At 50.4% G+C, this 17,835-nt stretch overlaps 1 protein-coding gene across 3 annotated transcripts in view; it reads left to right on the forward strand.

Annotated features, from left to right (window-relative positions):
- The window catches only part of LOC146210314 (uncharacterized), a 29,594-nt gene extending 11,975 nt beyond the window's left edge, over positions 1-17,619 (forward strand). The window contains exon 2 of one of the 3 annotated variants that reach the window (XR_014708855.1): positions 17,144-17,270. Coding sequence is in view for 1 of the 3 variants with exons in the window: in XM_084609320.1 (XP_084465446.1) it covers positions 17,144-17,401 (258 nt within the window). In the remaining 2 variants the exon portion in view is untranslated. Of the gene's footprint in view, positions 1-17,143 lie in introns of all 3 variants that reach the window. The other 2 variants (XR_014708857.1, XM_084609320.1) reach the window with 2 other exon arrangements.
- Positions 17,620-17,835: the final 216 nt, after the last annotated feature.

Here is a 17,835-nt window from a genome sequence, read left to right on the forward strand (position 1 = left end):
GCTTAGTATTTTACGCTGTGGTGTAACTCTTGCGTATCTGTGCTATCTTTATAGCCTTCTTTTATTGCAGTTTTCGCTCTTGTCATTTACAGAGTCGCCTTTTATCGTGTCGTGGCGTTTTTTTTGTGTTCGATTATTATGCAGTGTAATTTGAACTACCAGCTATAAAGATCCAATTGTTGCAAAAAACGTTACTTTCTTGGAGTTATTCCTTAATAACACACATACTTCATGGGTCTTTTCAACTGTGTCCTCATAGAGGGACGGCGGGTAACCGTAAAGGGCGCCTTTGTTGACCGTAAAGGCGGGACATAATTGGCGCCCGCGGCAGGACTGGTCAAGCAAGTGTTGGTGAAGGAGTAGGTGCAAATATTTTTTTGTGTTGTGTATAGCTCTTCCCACCTAAAATGGCCGAAGCAGAGTTAGAACTACTTGTTGACTTTGAGGGTCAAGAGCTGCTCAAGTGGTTAGACCAGGAGCGAGCTCGTCGCAGAGAAGAACGCAATGAGGAACGTGCGCGACGGAAAGAGGAGGCAGAACTAGAGTTGTAGAAGGCCCACGAACAGTCTAAACTCCGGATGCCTGACATGGAGACAGAAGTACGGACATGGGGAAAGAAAAACAATTACTCCGACGAGACCTATCGAATAGTCTGGCAACTGACACCGGTCAGAAACGTGCGAGGGTAAAGTTGCTCGGCCCGAACGCGTAAGCCCGCACAAGCCGGTTTTTAATGAAAGCAGGGACGACCTTGACGCCTCATGCGTTTCGAGCGCATCGTTGAGAGTCAGGGTTGGTCTCGCGATCAATGGGCCCTTAGTCTGTGTTTAAGCGGCGAAGCACTCACTGTTTTTAGTCTCCAAGTGCTTGGACTACAACAAGCAGACACTCATGATTCGCTTCCGTATGACAGGGGAGGAGTTCAGGGAAAACTTTAGGTCTGCTAATGCCCGGAACGAGGAATACTGTTCACAGTTCGTGACGCGCCTACAGAACTTCTTGGAAAGATGGATATAGCTGTCAAAGAAAGAGTACGCAGATCTCTTTAACCTGATTCTAAGGAAACAGTTCTTGTCTAACTGCGCCACTTGGCTACAAATTGTTTGGAAAGAAAAGGACACATCCTGCGCGAAAACAGTAGCAAGGGCAGAAAGTATGCAGAGGCCAATGGCTGGTCGAACTTCGGTAAGCGAAGCACCCCGCAGAATATGGCAGTTATCTCCAAGAATACTGAGAGAAGGGAAACTTTGCTGCAGTCATCGGACGCGAAGAGCCGCGCTGAAATGTTTTATTTGTGCGCGTACGGGACCTGAAAATTGCCGCCACCTCCGATGGCCGCCCAAGAAATGCAGCAAGTCAGGTCATCCAAGCTGCTGAGCAAATGTGGCCTCAAAACAGAGAGAGGAAAATCGGCTGCATTGAGAACGGATACCCGTCATCAATGTCACCAGTAAGAAATTCGCAGCCAGGGACCTTTCGTGGCCGACATGATTGGGGGCCGTTCGAGCCCTGACACAGATTTGGTACGAAAGGAAGATACGAAGGTTTACTTACTTGACCGCTCGGTCCTGTACTTTCAGGGACGACTTCGCGCTAAGTGCGTATCCTCTGTATGATTTAGTGCTGGGCAATGTGGAAGGTCAGCAGACGACCCCGATCCAAACTGGCGCAAGACAAAAGAAAGCGAGACTACAAAGCCAACTGAAGTAAAAGTTGGAGTGCCTGACAACATGCAAGGATAAATCGCTGAAAAAGCTTAAAGACCTGCAAAGTCTCCCTAGTATATGGCGCCAAAGGTTGGTTCAAGAGCAAGGAAATGACGCGACCCTACGCTTGTGCTTCCATCGCGTGGGCGAACAAAGGAAAGGGTAGTGACCAATTTTTTATTGCTACGGCGTCCTTCAGAAGAAATACGTCGCCGAGTTTGGCGGGGAGTGCACCGAAGTTGTTGCGCCCCGAAAGTACAGATCAGGTGTTCTCAAGCTGGCACATGATGATGGGAGGCCACCAAGGCGCGAAGAAAACTCCAAGCTGCAGACAGAATTCTTCTGGCCCGCAATGCAGGCTGAGTGGTTCGTTGCGTCCTGCCAACGCACAAATCCGAAGGGCACCTTTGGTCCGAGTTCATTGATACCCCGTTTAAGAGGGTCGACATTTTTGGCCTACGCAACCCGAAGGCAATCGGTACATCCTGACCATGATGGACTATGCTGCTCGGTACCAACCCTGATACAGTCGCGCTTCCTAGCATCGAGATCAAAAGGGCAGCTCTTGTCGAAATATTTCCCGTGTAGGAGGGAGGCGCCCTATTTATATTGTTATTTGATTATTGACACTTCTGAATAATATCACGCATCAGTTTTGCTCATTAAGTCAAACACATCCGGTGCGTGATGTCATTCCTATGACGTTGACAATTGTCGTATGGCTATTTCGACGTCTGATTGATTTTACTTTTACGGCAATGGCTCTCATTAAATAACTAATTGTCCTATTGACACAATTTTAGAGCGCAGCGCTTTGGCGCTTGTTCCTGGGTTTCGTGGCATCGGCGTTGTCCCTCATAACCAGCTCCACTTTCACTCCCATCTTCCTTCCCTTACTGCATAATTCAGGTGTCCACAGAAGCAAGCGTGAAAGATACGGCGCCTTTCCATTCCTGTGAACCAATTATGAAAGACACGCTTCAGAGCTCAAGTGGAAGACGTTACAACACATGGTACACATTGCTAAGATAATAATTCATGAATAATGCGAGCGCCTACACCGAACTGCAGGTCAACATGTGCAGTAACCGAGAATTCACACAGCCACAGAGAAAAGCTTTATATTTTGATGTAGTTTGCGCACATACAGCGAGTTTGATGCTACGGATCTCTAGCCGATCGTCCCTTGGCTTTCGAGGAAGGCCTGGCCCGGATCTAGCCCATCCTCATTTTTTTTAAAACATATATTGCTAGAAATGCGATGAGACACTTGCTAACTTTGGCTAAAGCGTTTTCAAGTCAGTATAAGATATTTAATATTTCTACGATTCCTCCATCTGTAGTGTTAGATGGGAAATAAACTTTGACTTTGCAAAGGTTCTTTCTTCTCGTCTGGAGCTTGTGGCATTAGTCTTTTCGCCGTGCAACGTTTCTCTGGGCCCACGCTCTGCCTCCCGAAAACCTAATTGCTGTCTTTATTTCTCCGACCACAAGCTTCCTTCATGACAGTCAAGAACTGTTAGCGGAGTGTTTCTTGAAGGAATATGTGTGAAAAATAAAATGGTTTTCTGTAATAGTACATTCAGGTCTTGCCCAAAATCTTTGCCTCAATCTACCGAAAAAGGGGAAACAAGCTGCGCTCAAATTTCGCATTAGGAATAACGTAATCGTCTTAGCATCCTCCTCTCGATTACAACCACCCTTTTGATCGAAACTCTTACGAGAAAGACAGAAGAATGTACACACGTTTTGTACACACGACCTTGCCCTAGTAATGCTTTCGCATTAATAACTCACTTCTCCGCTAACCACTCAGCGACTCCGGTTGGCATAATGGTGAAATTATTTCCATTTGTTTTAATTTGCACTTGTTGGTACGTTGATAAGCTGAGGAAACATTTATTTTTTCATCTTTTTTCTTGCGTTGACATGCATATGCTATCATGAGCAAGAACTCACGAGCGCGTGGCTCGAAACCCACTTGGGGGAAACAGCCGTTGTCACTCCCGCCTTACTAGCATTACTGCGAAACGGATTGCAAGTCACCCTGTCGGAAGTGATGAGGCATTTTTACGTTCTTCGCACATTTGAACGTTTGCCTGTGACTGGCCATATCATAGGCCATTAAAAAAAACGTCGACCAGAAAAAGCTTACTGCAGCATGCAAGAAAAAGTAAGAAACGAAAAAGTAAACAGCGGTATCTGGCGCAGATACCACGGTTCACAATCTGCGCTTCAAAACCGCCTTATCATCGCTAGCGGCCGGTGCCTCGCAATCAGCTGCCGTTTCGCAGTAATGCTAGTAAGGCGGGAGTGACAACAGTTAACGGAACCGCAGCGCCCTTTTGTTTTCCACAGCGGCCGCACCGTATCGCCCCAAGTGGGTTTCGAGGCTATGTGCCTCGCGCTCGTGTGTTCTTGCTCATATTGCTCATGATAGTACGTACTTCTTTATATACTGTGGGCCCGTGACTTTGTCAGCTTCTGCTATGGGCTCCCGCCATCATTTCTACCATGATGGCAAATAAATTGATTTGTACACGATGCCCGTTATTGTTTTTCTTTTCTTCGATTGTACACTGCGATCTGTTGCTCTCTATCGTACTGTAAGGGCCCTTTAAATAGGGGTTCGGAACGGGGTTATGAAAGCGTGCATTATGATACAAAGTGCCTATGAACGTTCATACCGCCCACAAGTCCACAAAAACAAGCCGATAATTTGGTCGACTTATTAAAAATTCCTGCTTTCGCGCCACATGGCGACCATGGTGGCCCGTGTTCTCATCATCTCGAGGTAGATGACGTAAGCAGTGCTTCGCATTGCTATCATTGGTTCGCGGCCCCACAGCGGTGAAGGCTCGCCCAGGCAAGAGACGCGTCCTTCTTTCCACACTCTCCAGCGCTGTCTAGCTCTGCGGGGAGCCAAACAAACGTAAGCCAAGGCTCGTAGCGCTTTCGCCGGCGAATCTCTAGTTAAGCTTTTTTTTTTTTTTAACGCTCAGGCCTGTATATGAGTTGAGAGGCAAAACACGGGGGCTATTTCTGCGGTGCTACACATTCTAGACGTTTTGAGAGAATATGATAGGGAATTCAAAATCAATATCACCCTCGGCGATTTTAAAAACTTCACTTGATTATATCCTTCTTTTTTGCTCCCATTTGGGTCCTTCGTAGCGTGAAGCATCGCTGGTGTTCTCGTACATGATCTCAACGTGTGGTGTTTAGGCTCAACCACCGTGAAAATTGCCCCGCTCTCGCATACTTCGTGAGTGGGCTGCGTAAGTTGTTTGTGCTTTTTCCCGGCACAGTGCGTGGCCGATTTATTTGTTTCCGATGACCGCCCGGATTCCCACCCGAGTGAAAATAAAAAGGCGAGACAAGTCGGCCGGAGGCTGCTCTATGCGAGGGGCGTGTGGATGGATGGAATATAGGAGCGTCCCCTTTGAAACGGGGTGGTAGCATGCTCATTTTTCTCCATATATCTTAATTATTGATTTAGAATGGTTAACTAAACCATCATTCTATTTATTAAATTTTTGTTCCTACATTACTAACATTATGTCACTTCTCTGCTTTTAAGCCACCAATCTTCCAGTCGTTTTTTTGCTAGTTTCCACCGCCGGTTTATTCACCCGGCCACTGGTGTGTGTTTTTCACCTGTTGCTTAATGCTCTTTATTTCTCCGTCCTTGTGACTAGCATACTTACTAGTTAGTTTCCTAGTTCTTTTCCTTCATTGTGAGTCAACGCTTTTTAGGTACAGGTATTTAAATACCTTAGCTGCCCATCTGTTACTGTCCAATTTCCTCAGGCGTTCCTCATATAATATTTTATTCTGAGCTTCCCGTACTTCGAAAGATGCCCAGCCCATATCTCCCTGTACCGCCTCATTTGTAGTTTTGCCGTGGCCACCTAGTGCTAATCGTCCAACGGATCTCTGATTTATTTCTAATGTCGACTGTACCTCTGATTTTAGGCACAAAACCGCATTTCCGAAAGTAAGTCCGGGCACCATAATTCCTTTCCAAATACCCCTCATACCTATTGTATCCCCACAATGCCTTATGCTTCATTATCCCGGCATTCCTTCTCCCTTTGGCCTTAATGATTGCTCATGCTTTCCAATGTATGCCAATCCTTCGTTTACCCCCAGATATTTATATTCAGCTATGTATGCGCTGTTGTGCTGGTGTGCGCGTCCTCTTTGAGTCCGAGTGGTGTGGTGGTGCGAAGCTGGGCAGAAGATGTATGAACTCTGCCGTCGTCTCACGAGAGCTAGAAAGCTAGAGGGATCTGTGTTAAAGTAACTCGTGGTGGGTGTCCTTTCTGGCTGCGAGTTTTCTGTTCCTTGCTTGGTTTCATTGGACTTGTGATATGTTTCGAGCTCCCTTCCCACTCGGTGAGCCGGAGCACAAGACTAGCCGTCAGCAGAGCCGGCGTGCGAATTAACAAACTCTAGGTAACTCGTACTGCGTTGTCGTAGAAGGCACCTTATTATCTGTGTTCTCTAGCAAGTGCGAACACAGTGAGAATTGGAACCATGATTAGATTTCACGACACGTATTGGCTACGCTCATTCGCTATGTAACAACTGTGGTAGGCGTTGACTGATATGGTTGCCAATATTTAATTACCTGTACATCAATGCCGTCGTACATTTAAAAGTGGAACTTAATTGTTTTCTGAAATTTCTGAAATGTTATCTAATATTAATTATAAGTAGAGTATTTTTGCGCGTACCAAAAGCTGATCATGTAAAATGCGCCAGTTTTTAAAGCTTTGACGCTAGCGTACGTTAGTGTGAGGTGATACATTACTATATAGTGGCGTCAGTAGCTTCCTTATTAAGCTGCAATTGCTACGTTCAGGGCTGTCCTTGCCACTTTTGAACTCCAGGGGTTGCCGCCCGAATAGCCCATGCTTGCTTTCTTGATGTTGTGGTCGGAAACCTTAGACAATCGTGACGGATGCAGTGATGAAGCCATTCTGCTACCTAAATTACACGTTTGCTTTCTTGTCACAGGAAACGTGGTTGTTCTAAGTATAGAAACCAAACTTCACAAAGCAGCCCTCGTTTAATTTATCTAAAATGCAGACCGTCACAATCCACTCTGAAGATATAGCGAAACTAATAGACAACTTCAAGGTGTAGCAATCCACGCTGCGACAATATATCGCCTGAAATTCTAAAAGGCACAAAACTGATTGCCAGTTTGATTTTATCGACAATTTTCACTCGGTACATCGCCACAACATCAATTTCAAGCGACTGGAAAAACTAGCAGCCATTCTGACCTTCGAATTACCGCCCTTTTTCTTTGACGTACATTTTTTTTTTTTTTTTCAAACTACTAGAGCATGTACTGCACTCCATCATTGCATCACACCTTGACACAAATTCTTTTTTCATTCCGAAACAGCACGAAACGGCGGAAACAGCACGGTCGAGGCCTCTCATGCGAAACAGAGCGAATCCACAGCGGATATTCGCCTTAATCTTAATGCCGGCTTTCAAATTGACGTCATTTACCTCGAGTTTTCGAAAGCATTCGACTGCGTACCCCATCCTCGCCTCATTGCTAGACGGTCGAGCCTTTGTGTTGACCTACTTGTTTTATCGTGGGTTTACTGCTTCCTTTTGTCACCGTTCATAGGCACTGTCAAGAAAACCACCAATCTTCAGCCAAAACCGTCTTTTCGGTTGCTCCTCCCAGCCCTATTTTTTTCTTCTTAGTTTTAAACGACCTTCCTTGCAACATATCGTCACTTTGCCTATTCGCAGGTGACTGTATTCTGTACCGACATGCGTCAATACATAATGCAGTCGATACATTTTGTAGCGATAGTTGCATTACGCCCGGTTTTCGCCACCGTGGCCGCACTGTGACGTCACACCACGGCCCTCGATTCTCTCGCAACTCGGCTCGGTTATCGCGGTCACCGCGCAGCCACCACTCCTGCTGCGCTCGCTGCACCCCCTGTATGACGGCATACCACCCGCAACCATAGTTGAGGCCAGCCTGAAGTAGGCCAGGAATGAGCGTGCCGAACGGTTGACCAAACACCATGAAAGCGATGACGGGCTCGCTTCTAACAATTGTGGGCGATTTTTCTGCCCGAGGCATGCGCATGACAAAACACACAGTGGGCCGTGTAACAAACATTCTTTATCTCACGTTACGCGCGGGGGTCGTCGAGGCCGTCCGGGGTCGTCGTCCGGGTGGCTGCGGGTCGTTCTCGTGGAGAGAGCCAGGGGAGAAGCGGGAGCGACGAGCCAGGAACCAAGAAGAGCCCGAGACCGCGGCGCGTGCCTTATTTTATAGCCCCCTCGCGCGGGACCGGTTATCCCCGCGCGAGCGGGGAGAGGGAAACAGGCACGCGCGCAGGGAGCATTGGGAAGTGGCGCGGCCTTCGAATGCGCGGCGCGCCACGAGCCCTACATCTTCCCCCCCCTCAGTGTCCGACCCGGGCTCCGCCAACAGCCGGGCCATGTCCATGTCCGAGCCCGGGTCAGCGTAAAATATGAAGGCTTGTCGCCTGGCTCTGGCGGGATGCCATCTCAGCTGGTCCGTGGGACGGGAGAAGCAGCAGGCATGGCGGGACTGTTCCGGCTGGTCCCTCTCCGGAAGTGGCCACATCCTCGGGGTCACAGCGCAGCTGGGCTTGGCCCCGGACACGCCTGGCAGCGGCCCTGAGCCGCTGCTCTACATCGTTGACTCCTTTCCACGTGGCGCCGTGCTGGATGCACATTGCAGCAGGCGTTTTCGCCCCGGGCACACCTGGCTTCCTGAGGCCCGTACTCCAGGCCTGGGCAGCGGGCTCCACTCCAGACGCGTTGAAGACGGCCAGCATGGCCGCGCTGGTCACAATAATGGACCACAAACTAGGGGGGTACCCCCTGTTTAAGTGGCCCCTCCTTGAACCAAGCGCTGGGTGCGGTTTCCCGCCCCAGCGACGGGGGTTCATCTGGCTGCTGCAAAATCTTATCAGAATGCATTCTGATAGAAGCAAACATGTTAGACAAAGTAGTGCACTACCTTGGCCTTAGGTTATAGCGTCGGTTGCGAACCGGGTTGCTACCTGCATCGTTTTGAGCTTCCCCCGCTTCGCAGTTATCGTCCTTGCGAAGGTGGTAAGCTTTCAAGTCTGCGACGTGCACCGGACCAGCGGTTTCACCGCTCGCCAACAACCGCAGCTGGTAGGTGAGTGGCGTAGTCCGTGCCGTAACTTCGAACGGTCCAACCCACTTGTGCGCTAGCGACGCGGCGAAACCACGCGCTGCGTTACTAAGCGGGTGCGTTCTTTTCAGTACCAAGTCGCCCGTGTTGAAAACGACGTGACGACGACCTTTGTTGTACTGATCCGCTTGCTCCATGCGCGCGACATCGAGGTTTTCACGAGCCGCGCGCTGCGCTGCCTCAAGGCGCTCGCGGAGCTTTGCCGCGTACTGTGTAAGCGGAGGGGGCGCGGGCCCCGCCGCGTCAAGTAGGGCGTTCTCTAGCGGAAAAGCGATCTCTTTCCCAAAATTCAAGTAAGCAGGTGTCATACCCACCGACCTGTTCACGGTTGTTCTAGTGGCGAAAGCCAGTTCGGACAACCGTGCGTCCCAATCTCTGTGCTGCTCGGTCGTCGCAACCAGCATACTCTTAACATTCCGATTCACTCTCTCGGTTATGTTGCTCTGAGCGTGATAGGGACTCGTTTTCCTGTGGCGGATTTGAAGCGCCCGACAGGAATCAACAAAGACTTTGCTTGTGAAATACGAAGCATTGTCTGTAATGAGGTCGGAAGGGAAACCGAAACGAGTGAATGTCTCCAACAGTTTCTCCCAAATCCGTTCTGACACAAGCTTCCTAAGGGGGAAAACCTCAACCCACTTGGAATAGTGGTCCGTTATTACCAGGATATATTGGTGTCCGCGCGCGGAGCGAGGGAGGGGTCCCATGATATCGCACGCGACCACTTGCCACGGATAGTTGCTAACTACCGGCTTCATCATGCCAGCGGGTTTCCCCGCCCGAGGCTTGGCTACCTGGCAAACAGGACATGTACGGGCGTAACCCAGCACATCCTTTCTCATACCTGGCCAGGTCGCGACACGGCATAACTTATCGTAAGTCTTACTGCCGCTGCCATGGCCTGCCAGCGCTGAGTCATGGAAGTACTGGAGGAATCGTTTCCGCAACTTCCTCGGGACCACGACTCGGAAGGGGGATGCAATCGCCTCTTCCTCGTCAAGTTGGGGGATGTAGCGGAGCAGTAAGCCATCCTCGCCCAGCAGATACGCGTCGTACTTGCCCTCAGCGTTCCCGGTGCAAGCTGCACTACTCGCAAGCTCTGTCAGCACCCGCTGGCATAGACCATCTGCTTTCTGGGCCTCAATTAGCTCTTCCCTACTGACCGCTACTCCCCAAGACAGATTTCTCTCTGCCTCACTTCTTGGCAGGCGAGTAGTCGCCGCCACCAGCTGCTGCGCCTTCTCTCTCTCGCAGCACCGCGCGGCAACTCTGTCCGCCTCCTTCCTCTCTTTAACTACGCAGGGCGCGACACTCGCGTCCGCCCTCTCCTCCTCTCCACTGGCGGCGACGCCGCTTTCAGCAATGCTGGTCTGCGCCTCTTCTGCGCATCTGCCTGCCTTCAACGGTGCGCGCGATAAAGCATCGGCCACCTTATTCATGCTGCCCCGGCGGTACTCAATGGCGTACGCGTAACGTTGCAACGTCAGCGCCCATCTCGCGAGTCTGCCTGCGGGGTTTTTCAGCCTCTTTAACCACGAAAGTGCCTGGTGATCTGTCTGCACGGTGAAAACCGCTCCGTCTAGGTACATGTCGAACTTTGACAATGCGAACATTATCGCCAGGCATTCCTTTTCGGTCACGGAGTAATTCCGCTCCGCCGATGTGAGCGTGCGGCTAGCGAACGCGACAGGGCGCAGTTTGCCCTCGTGTTCCTGCAACAAAACAGCTCCTACACCGGCATCACTAGCATCTGTCTGCAAGACAAACGGCTTGTTCAGGTCGGGGAGGCGCAAACTAGCGGTGTTCGCTATCGCGCGAGCCAAGGCAACAAAAGCGTCGTTCTGTTCCTTGCCCCAGACCCACTTCGAGCCTTTCCGCAACAGCTGGTTCAACGGCCTAGCGAGCTCTGAACAACTAGGGATGAATTGTCTGTAGAAGGCAACCATTCCCAAAAACCTCTGCAAGCTTTTCACGTCCGTCGGGCAGGGGTAGTTCAGAATTGCCTGCAGTTTGTCATCGTTCGGTCTCAAAGTGCCATCATCAACCACAAATCCCAAGAGGTTCACTCTCTTCGATGCCAACTGCACTTTATTTGGGTTGATCGTTATACCCGCACGTCTCATTCTTTCAAGAACGGAATTCAAGTGAATGAGATGCTCTTCGAACGACTGTGAGAATATCACGACGTCGTCGAGGTACGCCATCGCGTAGTTGAACCTTGCATCACCCAGCACGATGTCCATCAATCGCATGAACGTGCTCGGTGCATTAGACAAGCCAAACGGGAGTCGAGTAAATTCGACGAGCCCGCGGTGACAGGTGAATGCGGTTTTCTGAATGTCACCTTCCGCCACCTCAATCTGCAGGTACCCTCTGCTTGCATCCAGGACTGTGAAGAACCTTGCGTTCCCTAACGCGTACATCACAGCCTCGATCGACTGGAAAGGGTACGCAACCGTAGGCGTCAGTGAGTTGAGCTTTCGATAATCAACACACAGCCTGACCGAACCATCTTTCTTTGGCGCTAGAACCACTGGGGACGCCCAGGGACTTTGTGAGGGTCTCACCGCGCCGGTATCTATCATCTCGTCAAGGGCGCTGTCGAGAAGTTGTCTCTTATGCGCGCTTAACGGCCGCGGGTTACATCTGAAAGGGCGCGCATCACCCGTTTCGATCTCGTGCTGAAGCAAGTCGGTCCTGCCTGGTTTCTCTGTGAAACAATCCGAAAACGGGAGTAAAGTTTCTACGAGCCTTCGGCGCTGACTACCGGTTCCCGAGAAGGACGCGATAATTGCTTCTAATGGGCTACCATTCAGTGTCACGGGGGAGCCCTCTGCGACAAAAGCGTGAACGCTCGCTCGCTCAGCGACGCATTCCTGCTTGGGTGCGCTAACAAAGGGAATGAGGGGGGTGAAGGGGCTGTAGCGATAGCCATTCTCCCCCATGTCAAGCACAATGCCTTCGCTCGAAAGAAAATCTCTTCCCAGAATAACTGGTATGGTTAAGCCGGGCAGATAGACGAAGCGATGCCTCCGCTTCCTGCCGTCAAAACGCAGGACCAGACGCACCGCTCCTTCCGCTTTTGTCGTCCCTGCTGCTAAGCTCAAAGGGGTTTCTGCTGGCCTGACACGGATGTTACATCTACGGCACGCCTCGAACACATCATCACCGACCAGTGACAGAGTTGAGCCCGTGTCAATGAGTGCCGAGTAGCTTTGACCAGCTAACCGCACTAGCATAAAAGGGCTCGAGCGCGACAACATTCCTTGCGCTCTACAGGCGAGGGGGACAAAAGCCTCAGCGCCCGGTGACGCGGCGTGGGAGTACATTTCCCATTTTCCGCCGTGGCTACCACGAAATTCTCCCGCCGACGGCGACAGGCTGGTGTTACCAATTATGGCCGCCGGCGGTCCGCGTTTCCCTGCATACGCCTTGCTTGACACTCTCGTGCCACGTGGCCCGGCTGGTTGCAATTCCAGCAAAGCCGGTCGTTCACCTGCCGCGCGGACGGGGGATGCCGCGTTCCACGAAGCGGTTGGGGACGTCTTTCCCCTCTCTCCGCGCCTGTGCGTACGTCGCTGGCGAGCCCAGCTCGACGCCGCTGCTCGAACGCGTACGGGTCAAGAGCGCGAGGAATATCGGAGCCTTCCGCTGGCCTTTCCTGCCCTACCGTCATTACGTCTGCGCCTCTGGCGCGCGGCGCGGAGTCTTGGCCTCCGGCCCAGGCGCATCGCGGCTCTAGCGATTCGGCTGGCCTGGGGGGTGGCTGGTAGCGCAATTCAGCGAGTAAATCCGCCTGTACTACCTTCGCTTCCTGTGCTAGGGCATCGAGGTTTGCAAAACCACGTCCCCGCAAATACGGCTTGAAGCGCGGATGGCATTGCCTCATCACGCGCGTGACCTGTTCTAGATCGGTTGCCGTGGGATCTGCCCTCTTGTAGAGCTCCTGCATTGCGCGTACATACTCGAGGAGGCTCTCCTCTGGGTGCTGTGTGCGCAACGCTAGCTCCTCAAGCATCCGGCGTTCGTAATCAGGCGGCAAGAACTCGGCGCGGAAGCGATCTGTGAAGTCTGCCATCGACTGGAAGGCCGGCTGGCAGCGTCTCCACCGCGCCGCGCTCTCAACAAGTGCCACGGGTATTACCTGCGCTAGCACCACGTCGTCTGGGGAACCCAGTGCCGTCCGATAATCCTCGAGCTCTTGCAAGAACTCGTGGACTGACTTCACGTCCGTGTAGCCGGAAAAGGAGGGAACCTCTACATTTATCCGCGGACGCGAGACTGCCGCCGCAGCTGTGGCTTGGTTGGCGCTAGCCACCGAACCGAGCTGAAGGGCGAACACCGACAACACCTCGTTCATCTGCCTCATCAAGGCGGCCGCATCGGTAACCTGCACAGACTCTACCGCGTCCTTTACCTCACTTCCGGACGCACTGGCGTCCGAAGCGGCGGCCCTATCTGGCACGTCTTTTCTCGGAGGCATTGCACTCAACAACTAAGGCCGGCCGGGAGTCTACACGCGCACGACTACCACCTAGCCCGCATCAAGAGGCTAGTCACAAGGCTAAACACTTCATAAAACTAACATATGCACAAAAAAATTAAAACACAAACCGCCCGATACTAACAAACACACACATAACCCAAAACAAAATTAAAACACTGTACAAACACTACTATACTAGTACACTCCGCGTCATCTGCACACACGATAGCCCTAAACTCAAAATGGCGTCGCGCCTAACATACAAAGGACCGGCCCGTCGTGTTGCCGAGCGCTGCCACGTTGGCAGAAAAATCGTCCACATGGGTGCTAATTCAGCCCCACGTTGGGCGCCAGTTGTGGGCGATTTTACTGCCCGAGGCATGCGCATGACAAAACACACAGTGGGCCGTGTAACAAACATTCTTTATCTCACGTTACGCGCGGGGGTCGTCGAGGCCGTCCGGGGTCGTCGTCCGGGTGGCTGCGGGTCGTTCTCGTGGAGAGAGCCAGGGGAGAAGCGGGAGCGACGAGCCAGGAACCAAGAAGAGCCCGAGACCGCGGCGCGTGCCTTATTTTATAGCCCCCTCGCGCGGGACCGGTTATCCCCGCGCGAGCGGGGAGAGGGAAACAGGCACGCGCGCAGGGAGCATTGGGAAGTGGCGCGGCCTTCGAATGCGCGGCGCGCCACGAGCCCTACACAATGAATCTGATGATGAATGCTGCTCGAGTTCTGCGTAGAGCGAAGCTTAAGCGTAGCCGGTGGTCGCTACTCGACTAGGTTTAACCAGAGCTAAACCACAGCCAATTTTTTTTACCCTCATAAATTCGGCGAAAGTGCACGGAATGAATATCCTTCAACCTATTATATCGACTCATGATATTGAAAGCATTGCATGCTCCTATTTTCTGGGGCAACATTGCAGTAAAACACCTCACTAGGCTGCTTGCTCAACTGATATGTTTTAAATGCATTTATAATGTATATACTCGGAATAAGCGCTGTATTGTGCCATCTTTATTAAGCCAACCACTCCTGATAAAAAAAGTTCGGAGGAAAGCGAATTGTGACTGCCGCTGAAAGGTTGAAGGGGGGGGGGGGGGAGGTCAGGAGCACGGTGTAAGAATAATATACTGAGGTGTTGACACTCTCCTCACCCCGCGCGCAAAAGCAAGGCCCGCTCGCGGTCAGAAAATGTTCGGGGGCGTGGCCAGGCGTGGCCATGGCAACCGGTCGCTAACTTAGAGGGCGCTGCGAAACGTGGGCCCACGTGGGAAGGGATAAGAAGTACGGAGGATGTCAAAGTATGCAAAGGATTAAGACAAGGCTGTCCTCTATCACCGGTGCTGTTCATGCTTTATATCATAAACCTGGAACGGAGGATACAAGACAGTAACCTAGGTTTTAACCTGTCATACAGATTAGGTGGAAAGGCGGTAGAGCAGCGCCTCCCCGGTTTGATGTATGCAGACGATATTGTGCTGCTAGCTGAGAGTCTGGAAGAATTGCAAACTCTAGTTAAGTATTGCGGAGACGAAGGGGACGCTCTAGGCTTCAGTTTCAGCGCAGTTAAGTCGGGTCTGATGATTTTCAACGGCTCAACTGATCAAGGTCTTAAAATTCAAGGCCTTGAAATACCTAGAGTAGCAGAATATAAATATTTGGGGGTATGGGTAAACGAAGGATTGGCATACATTGGAAAGCATGAGCAATCACTTAAGGCCAAAGGGCGAAGGAATACCGGGATAATGAAGCATAAGGCATTGTGGGGATACAATAGGTATGAGGTATTGAGGGGTATTTGGAAAGGAGTTATGGTGCCCGGACTTACTTTCGGAAATGCGGTTTTGTGCCTAAAATCAGAGGTACAGTCGACATTAGAAACAAATCAGAGATCCGTTGGACGATTAGCACTAGGTGCCCACGGCAAAACTACAAATGAGGCGGTACAGGGAGATATGGGCTGGGCATCTTTCGAAGTACGGGAAGCTCAGAATAAAATATTATATGAGGAACGCCTGAGGAAATTGGACAGTAACAGATGGGCAGCTAAGGTATTTAAATACCTGTACCTAAAAAGCGTTGACTCACAATGGAGGAAAAGAACTAGGAAACTAACTAGTAAGTATGTTAGTAACAAGGACGGAGAAATAAAGAGCATTAAGCAACAGGTGAAAAACACAGAAGGTAAAAATTGGATAAATTCGATGGAAAAAAAAACAGAGTGTGGAATTATACCGAAAGTGGAAAATGCAGATCAGGAAGGAAGATTTCTTTGATAACTCAAGAGGCAGTGCCCTACTTTTTGAAGCTAGATCAGGGTGCCTTAGAACACGCAGCTACAAAAAGAAGTTTAACAATGGAGATGACGCATGTGCTGTATGTGGAAACTCCAGTGAAACAATTGACCATATTATACTCGAATGCAATGGTATCCATCCGGAAGTTGATGCAGGCGCAATCACTGTTCCTGAAGCTCTGGGCTTTAGAGATAACAGTGGCCGGGTGAATAAACCGGTGGTGGAAACTAGCAAAAAACGGCTGGAAGATTGGTGGCTTAAAAGCAGAGATGTGACATAATGTTAGCAATGTAGGAGCAAAATTTAATAAATAGAATGATGGTTTAGTTAACCATTCTAAATCAATAATTTAGATATATGGAGAAAAATGAGCTTGATAGCTACTGCTACCACCCCGTTTCAAAGGGGACGCTCCTATATTCCATCCATCCATCCATCCACGCTAGCCCGGCGTGGCGCGGCGGCGCGGCACTTGGCACGTGGTTTGCATATTTCAGTGTGCGGCTGCACTTCCGTGCTGTTTTAAACGTGTTCTTTTATTTTGCTTAAACACCGTCTGTTTGCCTACCGTCAGCAGAGTAGCCCACAATGGTGAGTTTTGCGCAATGGGAAGAAAGTGCTTCGTGCCGAACTGTAATTCGGGGACTTGTGCGGAGCGTTGTTCAAAGCTCCGTCCGACAATGTTCGTTTGGAGGCGGCGTGCAATTCCTAGGGCATACCGGACGTTAATGCCCACCGACCACGTCTGTGCTAAGCATTTTGCAGAGGACGCGATATCCCGGGCATATTACGCGGCGCTCGATGGAAAAGAGGCCTTTCCAAAGATGGTGTGCCTACTTTATTTCCGAACTGTCCCCTCACGCGGCCAGAGAGACCTCGGAAGAGGGAACCTCAGAGACGTCGGCCGAATGTCGACGACAACGGTGCGATGCAGCCTCTCCAAGCTTCCTTGCCTGCTGCGATGCCTGCAGAACTTGGCCTTGGAGCCAGAGGTTAAGCGACTCTGATGTCTGGCTTCTACAAATACATCATCTAGTGATGCTCGACCAAGTGATTTTTTTTTAGCTGCAAACATTGTATACACAATTTTGTCTCATGCAAATTTATTCAGGACTCCACTGCAGACGCTACTTGGTCTGATTATTAGAATCCAGAAGAGTACCTGAAAGACATGAATTTGCTGCACCACATTACACTGAGAGAGAAGAATGCCAGGTAAACTGGCTCTGCGGTTGACTCAGTGTTGTTTTTATTGGCATACTGTCTCACTATTACCTGCATCATTGTGAAATGAGCTCTGCATTATCGGTGTGGCAAGTGGTGCAGTTGTCAGGTCTCGGATTGTTGCCGCAAATTGCTTGTTTATCCCGATATTCTAGCTTTGTTTAATATATTAACCTTCCTTTTGTCGTCTAGATTGGCTGCCCAGCAGGCGACGACTGTCAAGTCACCAGCGTTAACAGGATTCCTGCTGAGCCAAAAGGCAAATACAAGGCACGTCTACCCTGGGAAGAGGCGCTGTCATTTTCACTGCTTTCTGAACATGGGCAGTGCCGAGGATGTTGTGATTTTTTCTCAAGTGGCTTTGCCAAACACTCTAACCACCCAGCTCCGCAAAACACTGCACCTTCCTCTTTCAATGATGTAACTATCGAGAGTGTCAACATTCTATAGGTACAGTAGAAAGTGGTCTTCAATATTTTCATGACCTTTAAAGAAAAATTTAATAACATCCATCCAGAGTGTGCATATGTGGAATGTGGCTGCTTACTGATGGAACAACCTGCAGGGCTTGCGAACGATTGAAAGATGTGCTGCGTATCCATCATGCCAGGCAAATGAAAAAAGCCCAAGTAAGGCGGCTCCTAGCAAGTCTATCAAAAAAAAAAATCCAGAGTTGAGACGCAAAGCGAGAATTGCCTGTTATAAATCTAAGATAAGGCTTCTCAACGGGAAAAAGAAAGCAGAAATTGCTAAGTGCCAAAGAAAGCTAAAGAATCTCAATGAGGAAACCATTGAACGTCTGCTTAAGGAGGCAAACCTTCCCGAGGCTCAGAAGCTCGTTTTCAAAGAGTGTGTGGCAGCCGGAAAGGCTCACTCAAAAAAGG

The sequence above is a fragment of the Amblyomma maculatum genome, chromosome 1, assembly GCF_055883805.1.
Source record: "Amblyomma maculatum isolate TAMU_Amacu chromosome 1, ASM5588380v1, whole genome shotgun sequence".
NCBI lineage: Eukaryota > Metazoa > Arthropoda > Arachnida > Ixodida > Ixodidae > Amblyomma > Amblyomma maculatum.